This window comes from Aquarana catesbeiana, linkage group LG04 (assembly GCF_042186555.1).
Source record: "Aquarana catesbeiana isolate 2022-GZ linkage group LG04, ASM4218655v1, whole genome shotgun sequence".
Taxonomy (NCBI): Eukaryota; Metazoa; Chordata; class Amphibia; order Anura; family Ranidae; genus Aquarana; species Aquarana catesbeiana.
The window spans coordinates 676,543,635-676,569,787 of NC_133327.1; the positions used below are offsets into that span (position 1 = coordinate 676,543,635).

Genomic DNA, 26,153 nt, shown 5'->3' on the forward strand with positions numbered 1-26,153 from the left:
TCCTAGGCATAGAACCAAAATTTCCATGTTTTGTTCCCCAAGCTTTTTATCACTTTTTCCTTACGGCAAGGTGCTTCATCATGCTGGAAAAGGCATTGCTCCTCACCAAACTGTTCTTGGATGGTTGGGAGAAGTTGCTCGCGGAGGATGGTTTTCTGCTATTCTTCATGGTTGTGTTCTTAGGAAAAATTGTGAGTGAGCCCACTCCCTTGCCTCAGAAGCAACCCCACACATGAATGGTCTCAGGATACTTTACTGTTGGCATGACACAGGACTGATGGTAGCACTCGCCTTTTCTTCTCCGAACAAGGTTTTTTCCAGATGCCCCAAACAAGTTGAAAGGGGGTTAATCAGAAAAAATTACTTTACCCCAGTCCTCCGCAGTCCAATCCCTGTACCTTTTTGCAGAATATGAGTCTGTCCCTGATGGTTTTCCTGCAGAGAAGTGGCTTCTTTGCTGCTCTTCTTGACACCAGGCCATCCTCCAAATGTCTTCTCCTCACTGTGCGTGCCGATGTCCTCACACCTGCCTGCTACCATTCCTGAACAAGCTCTGCACTGATGGTGCCCCGATCCCGCAGCTCAATCAACTGTAGAAGACAGTCCCAGCGCATGCTGGACATTCACCCTAAAGCCTTCTTCACAAATGCAATGGATGCGTTTTTTATGGGATTAAGTTCATTTTCATGGCAAAGAGGGATTTTGCAATTAATTGCAATTCATCTGATTGCTCTTCATACCATTCTGGAGTATACGCAAATTGCCATCATAAAAACTGAGGCAGCAGACTTTGAAAATTTTATATTTGCGTCATTCTCAAAACTTTCGGCCACAGCTGTAGTTCGAGTCTTTCTTGTATGGAGCAAAGCTCTCCACTAATTTACTTTCCTTGTTTTCCATAGTATGAAAAGGCTTTACTTCGTGGTTTTGTGGAAAGCTGCTCCAATCTGACTTGGTGCACAAACCCTCAAGGCTGTGACCGCATCCTTTGTAAGGAAGGACTCGGGACCGGAGCCGCCTGCGCTAAGTGCTCCTGGGTTTCCTGCTTTAACTGCAGCTTTCCTGAGGTAAGCTTCTATTCAGGAACAGGCTTGTCTAGAATTAACATGTAGAAGCTCATTCTGTCCTTTAGTTTCTTTGACATCATTCTGTTCTGGACACCCATTGTACCACTTTGCATACACAATGTACACGTTGAACCCAGTGGTGTATTTTGGTTTTGTGCTGCCCTAGGCAAGACTAAATTTATCCCACCCCAGCTGCTTCAAAATTGCGCACACGCCAATGAAGCAGCGACAAACAACGTTAATTTTACTATCCATAGGTGACACTTTAAAAGCCTTTACAGGTTACCACTTAAGATTTATACAGGCAGTCTGGTTCTAGAATTACTGCCCATGATCTGACGTTCACTGTGATACCTCACATGTGTGAGACGATCGCTGTTTGTGTGCGTGCGAGACCAAAACATGTGTATGCCTTTGCGTGGGAGGACGGGGGCACTTACATTGTTTATTTTTTTGTTTGTTTATTTTTTTAAACTGTTGCTTTAATTTTTTTATTTTTTTGATCACTTTTATTGCTGTCACAAGGAATGTAGGCATAGGCAATAGGCAAGTGAGAGGTATCTTTATGGAGAGATCTGGGGTCTAGAGGACCCCAGATCCCTCCTCTGCACTTAAAAGCATTCAAAACACCAAGATCTGTGTTTTTGAATGCTTTAGATTTTTAAAAACTGGCGCCGATGGTTTCTGAATAAACCGGAAGTGATGTCATGTCATTGCTTCCGGTTTACTCTTACGAACAGCCGATCCCGGCTTTGGTTGGGTCTCCTGGTGGGACTGAAGACCCACTAAAAAAAAAAATTCTAAAAATCAATACCGGGATGATGCCTGAACCTGCAAGCATCATTCTGGTATAACCACCTGGGTACGTCGCTGGACGAGAAGTGGTAAATAAAAGTCCAAATGGACACAGATGCATGGCCTGGTGTCAAGGGGACAATTATTTTGGGTCACTGCATGTTTTTAACGCTCTGGTCTCCCGGTGGAGGAGAGAGCCGTGGGAGGAGGGGAGGGGACAACATCTCCTCCCGCTGCTTGTAATAGAAATCGGGTGGTTAGTAAGCCGCTCTGATTGCTATTACAAGAGAGCCGACCACCGGCCCTAAAAAAAAAAAATTGATACCGGGGTGATGCCTGTGGCTGCAGGCATCATTCCGATACAGGCGCCGCCCAAGGCAAAAACGCCCTGTTTGCCTCGTGGTAGATACACCCCCTGGTTGGACCTCAAGAATCGCTCTCCTTCAATCCCTGTGACCGAGTTTTATATTCTGTACACACATTTACATTTAGGACCTCATAAGTCACTATATACACATTGGGGTTGATTTACTAAAACTGTAGAGTCCAAAATCTGGTGCAGCTCTGCATAGAAACCAATCGGCTTCCAGCAATTTTTGTCAAAGCTTAATTGAACAAGGTGAAGTTAGAAGCTGATTGGCTACCATGCACAGCTGCACCAGATTTTGCACTCTTGATTTTAGTAAATCTTGTATCTGTAGGACCTTGCAAGTCACTCTTTGACCATCTCTGTGACCATGTTATATCTTGTACACACATTCTACATGTAGGGTCTCACAAGTCGCACCCCCCCCTCCCCTTTCTCTGATAAGTATGTGATATGTGCCACTTCCATTCTTTGCAAAGGCTCATTATCCGGCCAGCTGCAGTCACATGTCTCAATGGATGGACGATGGAGGGTTTTACGAGGGGATGACTGTGGAAGCTCAGAGCAAGCACTTGACCAAGCTCATCTCCAAACATTGTCCCAGCTGTCAGGCTCCGATTGAGAAAAATGAGGGTTGTCTGCAGTAAGTAGTGATATGTGTACTAATAATCTCCTCACCAAACGTCATATTGACCTGATCCGTGACCAACTCACTTTCCTCCTACAGTATGACGTGTGCCAAATGTAACCACGGCTTCTGCTGGCGCTGCCTCAAACCATGGAAGCCGACTCATAAAGACTACTACAACTGCACTGCTATGGTAAGTGTGATCGGCTCCTCCTAGACTGTAAATGGAAAAACTTCTGCGGGTAGGCCAACATTGGTGCACCCCATCTGTGCCTCATAGCCTGTGTCTTGTAACAAGGGCAGAGAATAGTTGGTGGCACATGAAAACAGCTGTCTCCATCAAGGCCTACTATATCTGCTTTTAGCTTGATTCATCTTTGTACATCTGTTTCTTATAGTGCGCTGGTTTGTACTGGCTTACCTGTAGCAGTTTGCTTTTCACATGTCCTTTCCATCTGTTGTGTGTCTGGATACTGAGGTATTTGAATGTGCAGGCAGTAGACCAGGTGTGGGTGTCATGCTGACAGGACTCTGTGCAACATCTATAATGTGCTGTATAGACTGTGTGCTGATCGGACAGTGTGCCCCATGTTTATTGTGCTGTTTGCTGTGCACCGCTCGTAGGATGGGCCCCATGTATGTGCTGTGTGGACGGTTTGCCCCATGTATAATGCGCTGTATGCCATGCACTGCCCGGACAGTGTGCCCCATGTATAATGTGCTGTGTGGACGGTGTGCCCCATGTATAATGTGCTGTGTGGACAGTGTACCCAATGTATAATGTGCTGTATGCCGTGCACTGCCCAGATGATGTGCCCATGTATAATGTGCTGTGTGGATGGTGTGCCCCAAGTATAATGTGCTGTGTGGACGGTGTGCCCCATGTATGTGCTGTGTGGACAGTGTGCCCCATGTATAATGTGCTGTGTGGATGGTGTGCCCCAAGTATAATGTGTTGTGTAGATGGTGTGCCCCATGTATAATGTGCTGTGTGGACAGTGTACCCAATGTATAATGTGCTGTGTGGACAGTGTACCCAATGTATAATGTGCTGTATGCCGTGCACTGCCCAGATGATGTGCCCATGTATAATGTGCTGTGTGGATGGTGTGCCCCAAGTATAATGTGTTGTGTAGATGGTGTGTCCCATGTATGTGCTGTGTGGACAGTGTGCCCCATGTATAATGTGCTGTGTGGACGGTGTGCCCCATGTATAATGTGCTGTGTGGACGGTGTGCCCCATGTATAATGTGCTGTGTGGACGGTGTGCCCCATGTATAATGTGCTGTGTGGACAGTGTGCCCCATGTATAATGTGCTGTGTGGACGGTGTGCCCCATGTATAATGTGCTGTGTGGACGGTGTGCCCCATGTATAATGTGCTGTGTTTTTGCCACTCAGGTCAGTAAAGCTGCTCGTCAGGAAAAGCGGTTTCAGGATTACAATGAAAGATGCACCTTCCAGCACCAGGCCAAGGTGAGGCTCTCTTCCTCTGTTTGGGGCTCGTTCTCTGGGGAATGTCCATAGGATGTGATAAGGTTCCTTACACACCTCTGATTCTCTTTCTGAAGGAATTCGCTATTTCTCTGAGGAATCGGCTATGTGTTCTTAGTGAAGAACCACCACTACGTAATCTGACCTTCCTGATCTCTGCATCTAAGGTTTTAGAGACGAGCCGTAAGGTGAGAATTTGTATCTGCTGTGTCACTGCTTCAAGTTGGATCTTCTCCCTGCCTCTCACTGACAGTGTAATATTGAGATTTAAAGTGATTGTAAACTCTGTTTTTTTTTTTTTTTCCTTTCAAAACAAACATGGTATACTTACCTGCTCTGTGCAATGGTTTTGCACAGAGGAGCCATGGTTCTCCTCTTTTGGGTCACCTATCCATGCTCCAGGCTCCTCCCCTTCTCGGTGTGCCCCCATAGCAAGCTGCTTGCTGTGAGGGCACACCTGTAGGCTCGCTTTGGTGGAGCCTCAGCTTCACACCCCCACCCCCACTCTCTTCTCACAGTATTTGACTGACAGCAGCAGGAGCCAATGACCTGAGTCCTTGTGAGAGGAGACTGCAGCTGGGCACAGCACTGGATTGCTAACAGGCTCAGGTAAGTGGAGAGGGGGGGAGGGAAATAGTTTTTTTCCCCTTAACGCAGGGAGTGTGCATTAAGCTAAAAAAACAACAAGGCTTTAGAACCACTTTACCCCTTGGAGCCAGTACCTCTCCACGATTTAAGAGGTTTAGGATGCTGGGAGGTGGAATGCCGTTTATGATCATGTGACCACCGCATGGTTGCCATGGCGGTCACATGATCGGAAAGCTCCCAATCACAAGCTGCTATCAGGAGTGTTGTTAGCCACTAGTAACTGCCGGGAGCGCGCGGTCTCGGCACAGCTGTATTTGCACTAATGCACGCAAATATGCGGCCGCTGTGCGCCACGGCCCACCCGCCGAGAGGCCGCATATTTGCGTGTGGCCGGCGCCAAGAGGTTAAGTCAGAAATTGAAAGTTTGTTCTATGGGTGGCGCCTCAGCACAACACATTTTGTACTCGGAGTCAACCTATGATAGTGAAGAGTTAAACAAAAAACCCAAAACAAAAACATTGACCTGAGGTGTGCCGTTGTCAGTATGCCTAAAAGGGGGCATACCCAAGTATGAAAAGAGAAAGAAATCAATTGAAATAAAGAAAAGGGAATGGGTGGGTGGGGTACGAGCGCCTACGACCACGAAGGACAGAGGCAGAGGCGGGCCGGCTTTATGCAGCCTGACTCCGCCTACAAAAACAGGCTGACCTGCAGTCAGCCTTATACTTGTACTCGGAGTCAACCTGTGATAGTGAAGAGTTAAACAAAAAACCCAAAACAAAAACATTGACCTGAGGTGTGCCGTGGTCACGTAGTCAGTATGCCTAAAAGGGGGCAAAAATAAAACAGTAGGATGAAAGTTTATCAAAAGTTTATTATACACTGAATCACATTAATCAGCTAAATTGACAAAAGCCTGCGACATTTCCAAAACAGGATCTGGAATATACCTAGAAAAACAATCTGACCTCCACCTGCCTAACTTCTTTATGATATGAGCAGGGACCCCCTGACGTAAAGCTGCAGAAGCTGCTCCTATCCTAAATGAATGACCAGAGATGCCTTCGGGTCCAAACCCAGGTTAGCCAAAAGGATACAACAATGTATAGTGAATTGAGCTACAGAGAGGGGAGCACAAGGGAAGGGCAACAGAGGCCCAGCCCTAGGTTTATCAGCCGTAGCCCTGACTAGCTGATCTAATACTGATACCGGGCACCATGCCTTCCTGGTCTCAAAAAACCTAATGTCCGTACCGCCTCCTGTTTGCTGTGTCTTGCACGCATGTAAATGTAAACAAAAATAACCTGGGTGCCTGAACAACTGATTGGCCAGAAGTATGCGAGACCCTGCACCAGAATGCGCAAATTCCCCTGGCCTTAAAAACCCGAAAAAGGCCAGATAAATTGCTGCTTTAAGCACCAGGCTTGGAAACCACCCAAAAGGAGATCTAGAGAGAATATCAGACATATCCCGGAAAATGTGACCAGTTATGGGAAGTCTACTTAGCCTGATAGGAGGGGCTACCTTTCTGGATTCCTTTGAGGATGGCCCTGATAGGGTGAGCTGAAAATATAGAGGGCCTATTAGGGTCTTCTAACAACATAAAGTGTTGAATGCCAGCCAGATATGTCCTAATAGTACTATGGGCCAGTTTAAGTTGAGAGTGGCAAAAAGCGGTGAAAGCAAGTAGGTACTGGATATTGTAACTGTCTAAGCAAGGAAATCTTGCCTGGAAGGCCTGAAAGACCCTCCAAGCTGTGGCATAGGCCTTCCTGGTATTCAGAGATAAAGAACTGTTAATTAAATTAACTGCTTCAACCCAATGAGAGTCTAATCCATCACCAATTGTTGGAACTGCGGGGAAGGCGTGGCGTAAGCGTCTGCGTCCGGGACCTGCTGAAAAAATAACGGGTAATTAAACCGGGACAAAGCATCGGCCGCTATATTATCTATACCATTAATGAATCTACCATGGATGTGAAAATTAAAATGAAGAGATAACCAAATGAGCCTACGCACAAATCTCATGATCAGCAAGGATCTGGATCTGCCACTACTGATAATCTCAGAGATTGCTTGATTATCAGTAGAAAAAACTACTGTCTGACCTGCCCATAGATGCCCCCATACCTGAGCGGCTGCCACTATGGGATACACTTCGAACAAAGCCGAAGTCTCAGTGAACCGAGAAATTGCCAAAACCTCGTCCGACCAAGATCCCGCCATCCAATGAGAACCGAAAATGGCTGCATAGCTCTTGGTGGCTGCTGCGTCTGTGAAAATTTGGGGAGAGAAATTAGACACAGCCGGGATAAACATAGCTACCCCATTCCAATGTTGCAGGAACTCATCCCACATCAGAAGGTCAGCAAGCGCAGAAGAATCCAGGAACACCTGAGCATCAGGGTTGGGGGCCGAAGGCAATAATGCTAACAATCTAGATATAAAAGCTCTCCCCTGGGGGATGATCCTCATCGCAAAATTTAACATACCGAGAAGTGACTGTAATTCCACCCTGGTACAGACTCTGGAGACTGTGAACGCATGAATGCAATCTCTGATTCTCACAAGCTTATCTGTGGGAAGACTGGCCTGCATGGATTGCGAATCCAGCGTAATACCCAGGAACGTGAGTCTGGTAACTGGACCCTCCATCTTATTGACAGACAGCGGTATGTTAAGTGCAGAGAAAAGTGAAGTCAGTTTCCGCAGGTCAGAAGGGACTTGCTCACCACCTTCAATGAGGAGAAAATCGTCTAAATAATGGATCACCTTATGACAATTCTCCCTGTACGTGAGAATCCAGTTAAGGGCCTGAGCAAAAACGTTGAACAACCAAGGGCTACTTCTAGACCCAAATGTAAGCTTGGTGGCAAAATAATAAACCCCTTTCCATTTGATACCATGCCATTGCCAAAGAGACGGCAGAATAGGCAGAAGCTTAAAAGCATCCGCAACATCCGCCTTGGACAACCAAGCTCCTGAGCCCACCCCAATAATGGACTGAATAGCTTGATCCACTGAAGCATATTTGAGAGAAAATTCTTCTGACGGGATCAAAGAGTTGAGGCTAGCAACATGCGAACAATGAGGGGCAGACAAGTCATAAATTAAACGTGGTTTATTTGAAAATTTCCCTCTAACAAGCCCCAGAGGGTTGACCCTCCAGACCCGGAAGGGAGGGGAAGTAAAAGGCCCGATGACAAACCCCTTATCAAGTTCTGACTGTAATAGCAAATCTACCGCTTCAGTATCTACAGCAGATGACCTAAGGTTTTTACACTCATAATTATCAGATGGTAAGGAGACAAACCCTGTGTGGAAACCCTCAGTGAAACCCCTAGCCAAAAAATTGCTCCAAGAAGGCGAGGGGTGGGCAGCTAAACACTCCTGCAAAAAAGGAACATTGATACGGCTTAGTCATGACGTTTTATTCTGCTTAAGTGAACAGGCTGACTTGGGGTGAGCCCTGAAACACCCAGTACAGATATGCAGCAACCGGCATTGACTAAAATTGCATACCCCAAGGTTGTAGTTATTGCAAATCTGGGATTTCCCCAGAAAATGAATAGGTCTGTCCAACGGGGCCAGATAACCTGAGGAAGGGAGCATCATACCTGACCCCCTGGACGTACTGGGTACTGCAGGAACCTCCAAATTGGGGCACCAGTATACCGTGTGCGATGAAGATTGACAAGAAGAACATACCGGAGACCTGAGCCCAGCGAAATGCCGGCAAAACAACTCGGTATCCATGTTGCTCCAAACCGTCACCACCTGAAATTGAGCAAAACGGGCCGCAGCTTTAGCGGAAAAAGACCGCTGATAATCATAAAAATTGGACCCCCCATACTTGTGGCCTAACTCAACCACTGTATACAGGTACAGGTCCAACTCTTCCCTCCTAAGTGGAGTAACAGAGCAGATTACATCTCTGTAGAGACTAAAGGCCAAGACAAACTCAGGGATGGACAACTTGCGACTAAGTCTGTGATCCCTGGTCTTCACTACCACCGAAACATCCCCACAAGCGTAGGACCTATTGTCCGCAACATCATGAGCAGCAATTAATAAGGATGCCAGGTTGACATCCTTCCCTTCAAGAATGTCCTTCCTAATATTAGCCGGAATAAAATGTGCTGGGTTAACAGGGGGAGCACACAAATTATTACCTGGACCAACCGAAACCGGCCCAGGTACCGAGGAGGACCCAGAATCAGCTAGAGCCACCGGGCAGGCGGCTGCTGCAGTAACCGGACTCGGCTGATTCTCCAAAACCTCCACCCTACTACGCAACTCGTGGCAAGACGTAGCCAGAGAACTAAGGGTAGTGTGGATCTCAGCCAAGGCAGCAGCCACAGTCCGAAGGGTAACTTGCTCCGCACTTGAATCAGCTGTACGAGGGAACAGCAACCTAAAAAGCTGGGCTTTCCGAGCCGATGCTGGGTATGAAATCCCCCTGCGCTGGAGCTCTGCTATAAGTCTAGGAACAGTCCAGGTTCTGAGAGATTGTACGCTGCCGTGTTCCGACCCCCTTGCTGAAGAAGGCGAGATGGAAGCGAAATCCCCAATATCCGCTGCTTGCGACATTATCTGCAAACAACAAAAAAACTTGAGAAACCAAAACAAGTGACCCAAGACTTACCTGTGAAAACAATGCCGCCGCCCCCCCCCCCCCCCCTCAACCCAACTAGAACCGGACAGAGCATACCAGTCATGGGAATTTTAAAACCGTAACCTCAGACCTGAGCCGTGTCAAGCTAGAGTGTAAAAAAAAAAAAATGAAAATTGAGGTGTATGTATGTGATGCAGATGATGAGATTTGCCACTAAACGAGCCAACAGAAAATGCCCTTCTCAACACTGCATGAACTACCACGTTCCAGGTGACTGCAGTGGAAATGCTGAAGTTACCATGAAGATGAGACAGAAAAGCGCGTGAACCTATACCCAAAAAGACTTGGAAGCAGCACGTGATATGCAAGCAACTAACGTCCAAGAAATATAAGCTGCGTGAAAATAAAATCAAAGATAGAGCGAATAAAAAAAAAAAAGGAAAGTATGAGAGAAAATGAGCATGAGAACGTGAAAACCATGCGATTACACCCGTCACGAGAATGCATACATCGCATGATGCTAACACATGATAGGAAAACATCAGTACCACCAACAGGAAAAAACCCCAAACGCCAAAAGCAAGACTGACCGTAAATATAAGTTGCACGAAAAACGTATCCTGTATAAAAAACGAACCTTGCATAAGACAACGAAAATAGAATAAATGCATGCAAATTGCATACAGACACAAAACTTGCATAAGTGAAACGCAAATTACGTAAATGAAACGAAAATTGCATATATGAACAACAGCTTACCATGAAACGTAATTACTTAAATGAAACGAACATTGCATAAATGGAACAAAAATGGCATAATTGAAAAAACGAAAAACCCTCAAATGAACGTAATTGCATAAAATAACGTAAATTGCTTAAGTAACGTAAATTGCTTAAGTAACGTAAATTGCTTAAGTAACGTAAATTGCTTAAAAGAAACGTAGATTGCTTGAAACGTAAACCCTTAAATGAACGTAAATCCCATAAATAACGTAAATTGCTTAAAAGAAACGTAAAACTTTACCTGAAACGTAATAGCTTAAATTGAAACGTAAATTTGCATGAATAAAACGTAAATTATATGAATGAAACGTACTTGCAAGAAACGAAATAGTATGAACGACACGTATATAGCCTGGACGTAACGTAAAATTGTATAAATGCAACGTACGTGCAAGATAATGTACATGAATAAGCAAAACATGACCCGCTTAAAAATGAATATAATACCCTACCATACATACCTGAACTGCCAGGGAGACACCAAACAGAATCCTGCCTTGCTGCAAAGTGGGAAAAACTACTATAGAAGAAAAAATAACAACGTGAGGATTTTTTTTTTTTTTTTTTAACCTTTGCCCAGAATACCAGACACAGCAATTAACAAACGTTATGAAGCCAGCTGAACCGAGTGTCCCTGTAACGCTGTCCGTCCTTCACCGCCCCCCTCCAGCCAGCTCCTGAGTCTTCAGACATAAACATGGAAAGCAGACTGCTAACCCCTAACATGATCACCATACATGCCACAACCACCGCTACCCTTCCCACACAAACCCCCAGTGACACTACCCCGAGTGGGGTAACCGAAAAGGGAAGCCGAGACTCCCCTTACCTGCCCTTCTACCGACTGCGATGCGTAGTGGACGCCGAGCTGAGACACGGGACCCGTACGAGCCATTCCGAACCCGGAAGTGACGTCAGCGCCCGGAAGTGACGTCAGCGCCCGGGAATGACGCTGTACGAGCGCCTACGACCACGAAGGACAGAGGCAGAGGCGGGCCGGCTTTATGCAGCCTGACTCCGCCTACAAAAACAGGCCGACCTGCGGTCAGCCTTATACCTGTTCAAATCCATGAAAGCGGCTCAGTAGGGCTTCTAAAATCATCTTCAATTCCTTTATCTAAACCCAAAAACAAAACTGTAATTCAGTTTGCATTCATTGAGCGTCACAGAAATTCAGACTGTTATATACTGCCACCTACAGGCCTGCACGAGGTCTTGGACACTGGCATCCAAAGAAATTGTGGCCAGCCCAGTATAACCTTTCCTACTTCCAGCATGCTTCCAGTTTTTTGCTAGTGTATAGGGGATAGATGTATTTTCTCTGCTGGGAAAAGTCTAACCTTTCTTTTTTTTTTCAATCAAGATTACCTCTTTTTCAAGATTCCTCCACACGCTGTTTGAGTGGGTCTCTATATGCAGCTATCCAGAAGGACGTTTCCTTGGGAATGATTTTAGAGGCTTTACCTGGGTCTTGCTGGACTTGGACAATTGTGGGCTTTGCCTGAAATGTGACCTTTGGGCTTTGGGCAGCTCTGCATTGTGGCGCTTACCAGAGCTGAGTGTACTGAGTTGGCCACGGAGCACTTTCCTGTCCAGAGCTGTGGTACAACCCCAGGCGTGGCCATGTCCCTAAAGACTCGCTTTGTGAGTAGGATGTGCAGGTCGAGCGCTGGGAGATATCTTGTTACTAGGGCTATCGGGGCGCCATTAAAAATCTCCTTTTTTGTTGGTTTACCACAAAAGAGGCTAAAGCTGTGGAGTCCTGACTTCATCCATTTGTGTCATGTGCTCTGCCCCCACGTTCCTGCCATTCAGCTTTGGGGAAGCACCTTCTTGCTGCTGCTCTTGACTGCAAGTGAAATGTGGATCCATCCTCAGTTTGTCTCTGTTGCCCGCCTACAGTGACCTGGTTACCTCCGGTTGCCTAAACCTCTTACCTCTTACCTCTTACCAGGACCAGTTTATGAGTATTCAAGGCCTAGCCTCCTACCCTGAGCTACATTGCCCCTGCCTTATGGTGCTGTATGTAGGAACCTTAGACACAAGGTGAACAGTCCCACTGTACTGGGTGCCACCACCTCACGATCCACTAGTTCAGGTGCTGCCTGTAGTGTACCTGCCAAAGAGACTGACACTGACTTGCTGGAATTTTGTCCCCTGGTTGAATCTTTGGCTTTCCCAGCTCAGATGGACAAGGCCCTCTCCTTACTTTCAGCCCGGGAGGATTTTTTTTGGAGTTATGCAGGATTTTATGGGCGAAATTGCAACTTTGATTGTTGACACTGACTACAGAGGTCATGAGTGTTCTTCCACACCCTCCCATGAGAATCCTTAGCTGCTCTGTCTGCGGCATTAGTGGCCGCTAAGCATTCAGTTGGTAAGACCCTGTCTGATACGGAGTCTGTTAGATCCTTTACAGACACTACAACTAAGGAGTTGCAGGTTGCTGCCAATTACTCCCAAGCTATGTGGCCATCTAGCCTCTTATTGATGCAATACAGGCCACCTTAAAACTTGAGAATCGCTTTCTACAAGTACTGTCTCCAGTCTTGGCTTCTTTTTAAGGGTTTTAAGTCCTCCAAGACCTTTTTGGCGGATCCACTGTTTCCAGTTGTATGGAGACTGGAAGAAGCCCCATACAAGATGTTCACTCTTCCCAAATGGCTTCACGTCTTGGACTCATTTGAAGTGACCTATACATGTATTTAAGGACCCCATGGACAAGTGATTTAGAGACCCTTTCAAAAACCTTGTTCTTGTTGAGAGGCCCTGCTTTGCAACTTGCTGAAGGGACTCCCCAGGTCCATCATGGCCTTCCTCCATCAGTTAGACAGTCTGACCTCCTGTGTACATCGATACGTGCCTGCATGTCCTGATTTTTTCCAGCACATTTATTCCTTCACTTTGCTGTGCACCCTCGGCACTTCCACTTTGTGGCATTGTGATTTGGCCTGTGTTTTGCATCGCAAGTATTCACCATGGGTGCTAGCCGTTGTGCTGGCTTTACTGCTCTCTTGTGGCATTCTGTTAATGCTTTTCATACGGCTTGCTATGGCATGCTGGAAGTAGGAGGGGTTACGTGAGCCAAGGTATGCTGGGAGTAGGAGGAGGTTAAGTGAGCAGAGGGATGCTGGGAGAAGGAGGGGTTACGTGAGCTGAGGCATGCTGGGAGTAGGAGGGGTTACGTGAGCGGAGGGATGCTGGGAGTAGGAGGGGTTACGTGAGCGGTGGGATGCTGGGATAAGGAGGGGTTACGTGAGCGGTGGGATGCTGGGATAAGGAGGGGTTACGTGAGCTGAGTCATGCTGGGAGAAGGAGGGGTTACGTGAGCTGAGTCATGCTGGGAGAAGGAGGGGTTACGTGAGCTGAGTCATGCTCAGAAAAGGAGGGGTTACGTGAGCTGAGGCATGCTCGGAGAAGGAGGGGTTACGTGAGCAAAGGGATGCTGGGAGAAGGAGGGATTACGTGAGCTGAGTCCTGCTCGGAGAAGGAGGGGTTACGTGAGCTGAGGCATGCTGGGCTGAAGGAGGGGTTACGTGAGCTGAGGCATGCTGGGAGTAGGAGGGGTTACGTGAGCTGAGGCATGCTGGGAGTAGGAGGGAGTTGCGTGAGCGGAGGGATGCTGGGAGTAGGAGGAGGTTGCGTGAGCGGAGGGATGCTGGGAGTAGAAGGGGTTTACGTGGGCTGAGGCATGCTGGGAGTGGGAGGGGTTACGTTGGCCGAGGCATGCTGGGAGTAGGAGGGGTTACGTGAGCTGAGTCATGCTGGGAGAAGGAGGGGCTACGTGAGCTGAGTCATGCTGGGAGAAGGAGGGGTTACGTGAGCTGAGTCATGCTGGGAGTAGGAGGGGTTACGTGAGCTGAGGCATGCTGGGAGTAGGAGGGAGTTGCGTGAGCGGAGGGATGCTGGGAGTAGGAGGAGGTTGCGTGAGCGGAGGGATGCTGGGAGTAGAAGGGGTTACGTGGGCTGAGGCATGCTGGGAGTAGAAGGTGTTACGTGGGCTGAGGCATGCTGGGAGTAGGAGGGGTTACGTGAGCTGAGGCATGCTGGGAGTAGGAGGGGTTACGTGAGCTCACACAAATTTTTGTTTGCTAGTGTCCAGTCCTCTCTAGGCAGAAGTATGCCCAGACATTTGTCTGAATTCCTGTGTCCCTCAATCAACTCCAAGTGAAGGATTTTATGGTGGGTATGAAAATCCTGTTTTTCTGTACTATCTGAAAATGTTCTTAGTCTAAAAATAGAAAATGAATACATCCACCACATCTAAGGACTTGTAAGTTGCAATATATTACATTTTTGTTCTTGATAGCAAGACTGGAAAATGTTCAGGTTTTTCTTCCAAGGACAGAGCTTATGCAGGGACAGCATCCTTCTTCCCTCTCAGTATAAGCTGTATGAGCTGTAGTATGTTGGGTTCCCCTCTGGGTTATATGACTATTTTTTTTGATTGTCTTCGCTTAGTGTGGTCAGTTGCTTTCTGTAGCATACAGCTGTAGCTTACTGGGTTGTTCACTGTTTAATACACAGAGCATTTGGCATGGTGTCTTGCAGGTTCTTGGTTACGCTTGTGTCTACAGTTACTATAATCAGGATTCGGAACGCCTTGATGTTCTGGAATCTCAGACAGAGAATTTGGAGTCCCATGTCAACGCGCTGCAGATTCTGCTCGGTAAGGAGGTTCTTACTGCACATAACACTGACTGAGCGGTAGTAGTGGTGTGGCTGAGTGGTAGAAGGGGTGTGGCTGTGAACACCTTGGGGTAAAATCTGAATGGCCGGTTGTGTAATGTGGATCTTTTGGTTGTTGTGTAGAGAACAGCCTACTTCAGAGTGAGGACCTGGCCTGTTCTGTGCGCCTGTTGAACTCTGAGCACTATAACAGTGCTTTGGAACTGGTGAGAAGAGTACAGGAGAGACTGAGCGGCATCCTACAGCACTCCACCCAGGTAAGATGATGGCTCCCGGGATATAGGGGGCGAGGCTTCTTCTTCTGTTTTAATCTCAGCTGTTCGGAGTCATTATTTAGTCTGCCTGGTTTTCTTTAAAACACAACAAACCCAATCTGTCTCGCATAGGATTTCCGAGTCGGATTCCTCTCCCAGCCAGATGACAACCCAACAAAGGCCTCCAATGTGCCAGAAATAGCTGTCCCAGAGTAAGAGACTGCAATGCCTATCATGTACCACCTATATGCTCTTTACTTCATCCTGGCCTCTAGCCACCAATCCTGTCCATCCTCTGTGCTCTTTACTCCATCCTGGCTTCCAGCCTCCCATCCTGTACACCCTCTGTGCTCTTTCTATCTTCTTAGCCTCTAGCCACCCATCCTGTCCATCCTCTGTGCTCCTTGCTCCTACTTCCTGGCCCCATATCTCTTCTCCTGTCCATCCTCTGTGCTCGTTATGCCATCATGGCCTCCAGCTTCCCATCCTGTACACCCTCTGTGCGCTTTTTTTCCTTCCTGACCTCTAGCCTCCTATTCTCATTACCTTATCCTGGCTTCTGGCATCCCCATCTTGTACATCCTCTGTGCGTCTACCTGCATTCTAGCCTGTAGCTTTCCATCCAGTCTATCCTCTGTGCTCTTTGCCCCATCCTGGCCCTTAACCACACATCCTGCCCATCCACTAGGCTCTTTACACCTTTTTGGCCTCTACCCTCTCATCCTGTCTTTTCTCTGTGCTCTATACTCCTTCCTGGACTCTACTGTTTTAGACTAGCCATACACGGTGTAAAAATTTGTACGATTCCCCCATCAGCACAGTGCCCGACAGGTTTTATATAGCGCCAAAGTTTGCGTAACGCTTAACAAAATAAAGGCAGACATTACAGTTACATTACAATTTGGTACAAGAGGAATCAGAGGGTCCTGCTCATTAGAGCTTACAATCTAAAAAGGAAGGGTCAATTGATACAAAAGGTAATAGCTGTGGGGGATAAGCTGATGGAGGAAGTAAAACAGTGTTAGTTAGAAGCAGGATAGGCTTCTTTAAAGAGAAGGGTTTTCAGGGATCGTCTAAAGATGGGTAGGGAGTTCCAAGGGATGGGAGAAGCTTGGTGATGTCATTTGTTAAAAAGGGGCGTATTCTGGAAATTTTGCGGAGGCTAAGGCGGCATTATTTGGACAGGGATTGGATGTGGGCCTAAAAGGACAGTTTAGAGTCTAAGGTTACCCCTAGCACCTTGGCATGTGGGGACGGACTGATAGATGTGCCATTGATCTTGACAGAGAAGTCAGGGGAAGGAGCAAGTGGGGGAGGAACTATTAAGATTTTAGATTCAGTTTGAGGAAGTGGTTTGACATCCAGGCTGATATGTCTGCTAGTAAATCAGTGATGTGGAGATTGTTGGGGTGAGCTGAGGGGGCAGAGAGATAGATTTGGGTGTCATCAGCATATAAATGGTAGTGGAAGCCATGGGAGGCCATCAGCTGACCCAGGGAGGAAGTGTAGATCGAGAATAGTAGAGGTCCAATGACAGAACCTTGGGGGTCCCCAACATTAAGAGGAGGAAGTGGAGTTGTAAGTGACACTGAAGGTGCGATGAGATTCGAACCAACGGAGAGTGCAGCCATGGAGACCAAGCAAATTTAGTTTTTTGAGGAGGAGGGGATGGTCAACTGTATCAAAGGCAGCGGAAAGGTCCAAGAGTAAGAGTACGGAATAATGACCGTTTGGTTTTGGTTGTTAGTAAGTCGTTAGTGAGTTTTAGGAGAGCAGTTTCTGTGCAGCGCTGTGGGCGAAATCCAGACTGAAGGGGATCAAGAAGGTTATTCTCAATGAGGTGGTCGCTCAGTTGGTTGTCCTTACTATATCCTGGTATTGTAACCTTCCTTCTTGTTCATCCTCTGTGCTCTTTACTACATCATGTATTTTTGCTTGCTATCCTCTGTCCATTGCACTCCAACCTGGCATCTACTGCTCCATCTTGTCCATCCTCTGTTCTTACTCCATCATGGCCTCCTCATCCTGTCCATCTTCTGTTCCCCTTACTCCACCCTAGCCTATTTTCTTGTCTCTTGCCCTCCATCCTACCCATCCTCTGTTCTCCTTGCTATATCCTAGCCTCTAGTTTCTTATCCTGTCCATCCTCTTTTTTTTTTTTTTTTTTTTCTGGCCTCTAGCCTCCTATCCGGGTTTTCCTCACTTCACAATAGCTTCTCTAGCCTCCCATCCTGTCCATGCTCTTTGCTTCTTTCTGGACCCTTGCCCTCAATCCTGTCCATCCTCCGTATTCCTTACTCCATAATTCTAGTTTTCTTTCCTGGCACAATATTTTGGCCTCCCATTTTCCTGCCACTTACGATAGTAAAATAGATTATAATCCCCTCTTTTTATCATTTTTTTTTTTCTCTCGCCTTATTTTATATTTTAGGATTGCTGTACTGTCTTTTTCTTTGTAACTTCTTATAGTAAATGTTTTATTGTCGTATAAAGTTTTTTTACATTATTCGGCAGCAATAAACAAATTCAAGTCAAAGTATAAATGGTTATCTGCAAAGTGAATTAATGCTAATTACAGTGATGAAATAAAGCAATAAGTATACACCCTCCGTATTTAGTAGATGCACCTTTGGTAGTAAATCCATCCTGGAGTGTAGAGTTCTCTGGCAGCATTAAACATATGGACATGGCAACTATACCCCATTACTGTATGCAAAAAATTTTTTTTCCCTCTATTATTTATTTCAATTATATCCACATACAAAAACAAATTCCGTAGATTCAGAATGGTTACAATTAGTGTATATGCTTTACAGGCTGCCTTACCACCTTGTAAGGCATTTATAGTTCATCTCAGCTGTCGACTGCGGAGCTATGTACCAATCTCAAAATTTTTTTTCCTAGTTTTTGTTTGTTCCCTCGTGTTCCCAATTCTCTTTCCCATTTTTTTTTTTTTTTTTTATGTATGGCGGGACCTTCAGCTCTTCCTCTGCCATTAGAATTTCATAAATCCCTGATATACCATTTCTTGTATTTGGTGCCATACTCAGCCGCTCCAGCGGCCTTAGATCTTCCGCTGATCTTAATGGTTGTGGCAAAGTCATGACAAAGTGTTTCAACTGGAGGTACCGCCATTCATTAATCACCAACAAATCTGTCTTGTGTTTTAATTCTTAAAATGTGCAGATTTTTCCCTTTTCTGTTATATCCTTTAGTCGTGCATTTTTGTTTTTTATCCAGTCTCCAAATTTCCCTTTTTCCCCCCGGTATAAAATTTGTTTCTTTCCGTAGTATTAGTGGAGAATTTGTATTTCCATTTACCTTGTTTATGTATTAGATCTCAAATTCTAAATACACTTTGTGTCGGTGCATGTGTATTCTCACCCAGTGCTCTATATTGAGGTAGAATCCAGATAATTCTACCCAACCGTGTATCACTCATTACATTCTCGATTTGTACCCATCTTTTTTTTTTTTCATTTTTCTCCCTTGTCCACTCCATTACTTGTGAAATTAACACCGCATTATAATATTTTTTTAAAGTCTGGTACCTTTTATCGCACCTTGCGTTTTATCTCTCCTTAATACCGAGAAAGAAATTCTCGGTTTCCTATTCTGCCAAATGAACTTGGTTATTATATTTTTGTTATGTTTTAAAATATGTCTGAGGTAGGGAGAATAGGCAACATTGGAAATTTGTACATAACTTTTGGTACTATTACCATCTTTATGGTATTTATTCGTCCTATCTATGAGAGGGACCTTGTTGCCATTTTTCTTATTTACGTTTTTTTTTTTTTCATTTTAATAGTGGGATGTAGTTTACCTGGTATAATTTCCCTGGGGATGATGTTAATCTTATTCCTAGATATTTTATTTCTGTCTTCCATATAAATTTAAATTCTTGCTGTAAACAGTGTTCTTTCCTGTTTATTTACATTTTATATTTAAAATCTCTGATTTTAGAAAGATTTAATTTTAGGTTTGATAATTCTCCATAATATTTCAGATTCCTAATTAGATTGGGCATTGTAATCCTAGGGTTAGAAATATAAAATAATAATACATCGTCGGCGTAAGCTGCTATTTTATGTTCCTCCTCCTCCTCCTATCTTCATTCCTCTTATGTCTGGATTGTTCCTTATTGTTGCCAGCAGGGGCTTTTAATGATAGTATAAATAATAGGGGTGATAGGGGACACCCCTGTCTCGTTCCGTTGTACATTTCAAAGGGGGTAGATAAAGTCCCGTTGACCTTCACATTTGCAGTAGGATGCTTATATTATAATTTAATCCATTGGACCATCCTTGAGCCCATCCCCATGGCTTCCAAGGTGTTCATCATGAATCCCCAGTCTACCCTGTCAAACGCTTTTTCAGCGTCAATCGACAGGAGTAGACTTGGGGTATTTTCCTCTCTAACTTTCTGAAGCTAGAGCAATGTTCTCACCCCATTGTCTCTCCCTTCTCTGGCGGGGATGAAACCCACTTGGTCCTCATGTACCAAATCGATCATCGGCTCCTTCATCCTGGTAGCTAATACTTTTGTGAATAATTTTGTATCTGCATTCAACAAAGATATTGGTCTGTAACTTGAACATAGGGTACTATCTTTTCCCTCTTTTTAGATGATTGTAATTGAGGCCGATAGGGCTTCTCTTTCCATCTCATAATTTTGTTCCCAATCCGTTATATATGAACATAATTTAGGTAATAGGTTTTCTTTAAATTTTTTGTAATAGTAAGTCTTAAACCCGTCAGGACCTGGACTTTTTACCGATGCCAAATCATTTAAGGCTATATTGACCTCCTTTTGTTATGTTTTTTTTTAATGTGATTATAATTATTAGGCTACTTGAGGTAATCTGGCACTTTTTAGGAACTCTTATCTTTTCTGGTCTTGCTATTTCTTGTTGACTCTTTTTTGTTTTATTGAGTGTAAAGACCCATAATAGTTCTGGAACACTTTCGCTATTTCTATTGTTAATAATACTATCTCCCCAGTACTATTCTGTATTTTTTCTATATTCAATATTCTTGCCAGATGTTTTCCCCATAAATATCTTTCTTTTGCTATCCTACTCCAAGGCCTTTCTCATCTCCTGATCCAATAGGTCTTTATGCCGTATGGGCCTCCCAAAGGGTCTTTATGCCGTATGGGCCTCCCAAAGGGTGGCCTCCGTTATCTCTTTTGTATCATTTATTTGAAAATATTGTTCTATTTCTTTTATTTTCTCATCCTCTTCTATACCTTGTATTAGTTCTTCGTTTAATCTCCATGAATGTAATTGTCATTGGGCACCTTGTATCTTCATTTCCTTACTAACCAGGGAATGGTCTGACAGTGTTATTTCAATATTCGTCTTAATCACCAACTCTAGTAACCTGTGTTCGACCATTATTTAATCGATCCTTGAGTACGTCACGTGCACAGGGGAGTAGAATGTATAATCCTGTGTCTTGGGGTGCTGCACTCTCCATATGTCCATCAATTGACACCGATAAAATTTCTTTTTTATTGTTTTCAACTGTACATTCCTAGTCATATTCCCCTGTGCCCGCGACGTACTATCAATACTTGGTTCCAAGCAAAAATGTAGGTCTCCTGTCATAATCACGCTTCCCTTTTTAAAGTCCATCAACTTCCCTATGACCTGCCTCAAATAATTTGCTGGGTTCTTATTGGGGCAATAGATGTTTGCCAGGGTACATACCGCTTCCTAAAAGGGAAACTACATGAAATGGAATAGACCTTCAGGGTCTGTTAACCTTTCCTCCCAATATGAACCGCACTCCTCTGGCCACCCCAATGGCTACCCCCTTTGCTCTTTTTGTTGTAGAGACCCCGTAAAACCAGGCTGGGTAATCTCTCGAGAACAGCTTTACATTGGCCTCCTGGGAAATGTGCGTCTCCTGAAGGAACACTACCCCAGCTTTATACTGTTTAACCTCCTTTAGGATTTTATTGTATGCAAAATTCTAGCCCAGTTAGGTTGCCTGGGAATGGTGAGCGATATACTTGGGTGAAAAAAACTTCACAACTTCACTAAGAAACCGAAGATATGTAATGTGAGTTTTGGTTAACAGGTATTGTATACATAGTATCTTCAATCTCAGCCACTGAGGCCTGTAATTGCTTCTGAATGGTCATATGTCTCTTGGTGGCCTCCTTCACTAGCTTCCTCCATGGTATTCTCCCTTACTACCGTCCTTTTGGTGACCTCCCTCACTAGTTGTCTTCCTGGTGGCCGGTCTCCTTCACTAGTCGTCTCCATGGTTGCCTCGCTTGCTAGTTTCTTTTTTTGTGCTTTTCCTCACGTTTTCTTTTTATGGTGGTCTCCTTCATGGGTGACCTCCTTCACTAGTCTCCTTTTATGGGTGACCTCCTTCACTAGTCTCCTTTTATGGGTGACCTCCTTCTTCACTAGTCTCCTTCATGCGTGGCCTCCTCCTTCACTAGTCTCCTTCATGCGTGGCCTCCTCCTTCACTAGTCTCCTTCATGCGTGGCCTCCTCCTTCACTAGTCTCCTTCATGGGTGGCCTCCTCCTTCACTAGTCTCCTTCATGGGTGGCCTCCTCCTTCACTAGTCTCCTTCATGCGTGGCCTCCTCCTTCACTAGTCTCCTTCATGGGTGGCCTCCTCCTTCACTAGTCTCCTTCATGGGTGGCCTCCTCCTTCACTAGTCTCCTTCATGGGTGGCCTCCTCCTTCACTAGTCTCCTTCATGGGTGGCCTCCTCCTTCACTAGTCTCCTTCATGGGTGGCCTCCTCCTTCACTAGTCTCCTTCATGGGTGGCCTCCTCCTTCACTAGTCTCCTTCATGGGTGGCCTCCTCCTTCACTAGTCTCCTTCATGGGTGGCCTCCTCCTTCACTAGTCTCCTTCATGGGTGGCCTCCTCCTTCACTAGTCTCCTTCATGGGTGGCCTCCTCCTTCACTAGTCTCCTTCATGGGTGGCCTCCTCCTTCACTAGTCTCCTTCATGGGTGGCCTCCTCCTTCACTAGTCTCCTTCATGGGTGGCCTCCTCCTTCACTAGTCTCCTTCATGGGTGGCCTCCTCCTTCACTAGTCTCCTTCATGGGTGGCCTCCTCCTTCACTAGTCTCCTTCATGGGTGGCCTCCTCCTTCACTAGTCTCCTTCATGGGTGGCCTCCTCCTTCACTAGTCTCCTTCATGGGTGGCCTCCTCCTTCACTAGTCTATTTCATGGGTGGCCTCCTTCACTAGTCTCCAAATTTACAGGGATACTCACATTTTGTGGTTGGCCCGTTGTTGGCAGGTTTACAGCTATTCTGCACTTTTTCCAATCTTAAATTTACTGATTTATCTGTACCTTTTTCACAAAGTTTCTTGGAGTGGTGTTTTCTGTTTATGGTGCGGATTATGACACAATACTGACTCACCTGAAGTCGGACCTCCAGACACACGTGTATTGACACTATAATCACATGACACCCCCTGACTATACACTGGTGATCTCCATTTCGCTATATTTTACCTTCTAAGATAATTCACTTATTTTTCACTGTAATTAATTTGAATCACTTTGCAGAGATCTGTTTTATTTTTGACATGGAAGAATATATTTCTCCTGATCAGTCAAAACAAAATATAATTCACTCTTATTTAATGTTCTTTGACAATATAGTTCCCAAGAAGGTGAATACTTTTTATAGGAACTGTATATACCGACCTCAACTCATTGCTTCCTCTCCTTCATTCATTCATTCATCTAGCCATTTTGTCCCTTTTCTCTCTCCCTTTTTCTAGTAGCTCATCCCTTTCCTCCCTCTCTCTTCTACTTGATCATCCCTCTCCTCTCACCCTTTTGTTTATTCACCTATCCCCTTCCTCATTCCCTTCATATACTCAATTGTCCTCCTCGCTCCATTTTTCTACTCACTCATCCCTTTTGCTCTCTTCCTTTTTTTTTATTCGCTCTCCTCACTTCCTTCTACTCACTCACTCATTCTTACTCATATCTCTCACTTCTTCTACTGTCTTTGTCTTCTCTCCCTTCTTCTACTTTCTCCTCTCTCTGCTTTGCACTTCTACTCACTTATCCATTTTCTCACTTCTTGCTCTCTTCTATACACTTATTCTTCTCCTCGCTCCCTTTTTACTTGCTCACCCCATTCTTCTCACTCATTCCTCTCCTCACTCCATTTTTCTCACACATACTTCTCCCTTCTACTACTTTCTTCATCCTTCTACTCACCCATCCGTTTCCTTATGGTCTCGCATTCGCTCATCCCACTTCTTGCTCTCTTCTACTCTCCTCACTTCATTCTTCTCACTCATACCGCTTCCTTTTTCTACTATCTTCATCCTCTTCTACTTATTTCTCTCTACTTTGTACCCTACTTCTACCCATTTGCTAATATCGCTTCTCACTCCCTTTTTACTTGCTCATCCTTTTCCTCATTCCTTTCTTCTACCCACTCTCCTCACTCCATTCTTCTCACACATACCTCTCCCTTCTACTTTTTTCATCCTTCTCCTCTCCCTTCTCTGCTTGGACCCTACTTCTACTCACCTGTCCCTTTTCACGTGGTCTCCCATTTGCTCATCCCTCTTCTCGCTCTCTTCTACACGCTTTTTCCTTTCCTCCCTCCCTTTTATTTGCTCATCCCTGTCCTCATTCCATTCTTCTACTCATCTTCCTCACTTCATTCTTCTCACACATACTTCTCCCATCTACTTTCTTCATCCTTCTCTCTCCTCATTGTTCTACTCGCTCTCCTCTCCTCATAAATACCTCTCCCTTCATCCTCTCTTCTTCTACTTTCTCCTCTCTCTGTTTCGCACCCTACTTCTACTCACTTATCCCTTTTAATCACGGTTCCCCATTCGCTAATGCCTTTTTTTTGCTCTCTTCTACACGCTTATTCTTCTCACCCCCTTTTACTTGCTCATTCCTTTCCTCGTTCCCTTCTACTCTTTTCCTTATTTCCGTCTACTCTGTCATTCGTCTCCCTCTCTTCTTTATCTTCTTCGTTTAAACTCCTTTGTCTCTTTCCTCACTCCTACTCGCTCATGCTTCTCCTTGCCTCCCTTATTCTCCTTGCTAATCCCGCTCCTCCTATCCATGCTCCCTTGTGTCTACTCATTCTTCTTCATACTCCTTTCTACTAACTCATCACTATTTTCTCTCTCTCTTCAACTTGCTAAATCTTCTCTTCCTTTTTTTTTCACTTATCCTCACGCTCTTCTACTTCACCCAGTTTCCTTGCTCCGTTCTTCTATTTGCTCATCTCTCTGCTCGCTTCCTTTTACTCTCTGGTAGATTTTCACTCGAGCTCCTTCATAATGATTCCATCTGGACTCAAATGGTTGTACATTTGTTTCTTGTGTATACGGGAATGTGATTGGTGGATGTCGGACTGTTGTTGGGGATAGGGTAATTATTCTGCAGGCCTGTAGTAGACAAGTTGCTTCTAACGTAACATCAGCTGATGTTACCGCAGATGAAGATTTTACTTCTACCACCTGTGGGGAAGACCCATCACATATCCCATGTTGCCCCTTTTAGCACTATGGATGGAGCCTCTGATTCTGGAGATACTGCAGGTGAACAGGACGATGAGGACGAGGAGTATGTTCCAGAATGGCATGAAGACTACGACGACGATCTAGATGAAGATGAATTTTCGTATGATGAAGATGATGAATCGGAGAACCTGGAACCCGATTCCTTTATATTTGAGGATTACGATGGAGATGCATACGAGTAAATCCATCCATCCATCCATCCATCCACCCGCTCCTCCCGATTATTTGTCCGGAGATGTCATTTATGTCCAGCAGGGTGTCGCTCTCTGCCCATTTCCCCTTCATGTGCCTCAGTTATTTCCTTGGGAATGCCGTTAATTACCACTAATTGACTGATAAGACTACAGGCCCAGCCATCGTAACGGGACTGCAATTATATATACAGTATGTTTATATTTATAATTAAGAGTTATTTTTTATTATGGTTACTCATGTTAATTTTCCAATCTCATTGTGACCCCTCCCCAGCATAGTCTTATAGGCTGGGTGTTGGCGCCTCTGGCGGGTGAAATGAGGCATTGCAGCTGGGAGTTACTGCAGCTCGTTTATTAAAGTTACGGCTAAGCTGTTGTCCCTGCTTGTGTCTGCTTTTTATTTGCTTTCAAAATCATTTTAACCCTCAGTTTTGTTTTTAACTCTTTAGACAACAAAGGTCATGGAAACTGAGATTCTTAGGTCAAATTTTAGCAGCAACCTGACTAACTTGCATACCTAAAACATTTTTATATCTTTCTTGGGGACATATATGTCTTTTATTTGGTATACTGTTTAAATTGACAGCAGATTTTTTTTTTTTTCTTTTATAGATTGACAAATGTACAAAATGGTAACATGTATCTGTGGTCAAAATTTTAAAGTTGTGTATTCATTTCCACATTGAATTTCAATTATTTCCAGCCTACTCCTGTTACTCTAACAAAGGGGTGTCAAACTCCATTTCATTGTGGGGACACCTCAGCATTATGGTTGCCCTCAAAGGGCCGGTTGTATCTGTAAGACTAGATGTCTGTAATACCCCACTCTCTCCTTTTTACATAAGATGTCAAGAGCCCCGCCCCCCCCCCACCATCCCTTACATCAGTGCACCTTCCTTGTCTTGTGCTGCTGTGAGGAAGAAGCTGGGGGCAGGACTGGGACTCAGAATTTGCATGGTCTGGAGCAGGGGCGGACTGACAACTCATGGGGCCCCCCGGGCAATAGAAGATTATGGGGCTCCCAGGCAATAGGAGATTATGGGGCCCCCAGGCAATAGATTATGTGGCCACACACACACACACACACACACACACACACACACACACACACACACACACATACATACATAC

General features: G+C 45.1%; 1 protein-coding gene across 8 annotated transcripts in view; it reads left to right on the forward strand.

Moving 5' to 3' along the window:
* CUL9 (cullin 9) overlaps window positions 1-25,398 on the forward strand; it is a 99,966-nt gene extending 74,568 nt beyond the window's left edge. For 7 of the 8 annotated variants that reach the window (XM_073628654.1, XM_073628657.1, XM_073628655.1 and 4 more), the window contains 9 exons: window positions 903-1,067; window positions 2,709-2,872; window positions 2,957-3,050; window positions 4,258-4,332; window positions 4,428-4,538; window positions 14,888-15,005; window positions 15,149-15,282; window positions 15,412-15,491; window positions 24,809-25,398. In XM_073628654.1, the coding sequence (XP_073484755.1) occupies window positions 903-1,067; window positions 2,709-2,872; window positions 2,957-3,050; window positions 4,258-4,332; window positions 4,428-4,538; window positions 14,888-15,005; window positions 15,149-15,282; window positions 15,412-15,491; window positions 24,809-25,010 (1,143 nt within the window). In that variant the 3' untranslated portion in view covers window positions 25,011-25,398. The remainder of the gene's footprint in view (window positions 1-902; window positions 1,068-2,708; window positions 2,873-2,956; window positions 3,051-4,257; window positions 4,333-4,427; window positions 4,539-14,887; window positions 15,006-15,148; window positions 15,283-15,411; window positions 15,492-24,808) is intronic. The other variant, XM_073628659.1, reaches the window with a different exon arrangement.
* The last annotated feature ends 755 nt before the right edge of the window (window positions 25,399-26,153 follow it).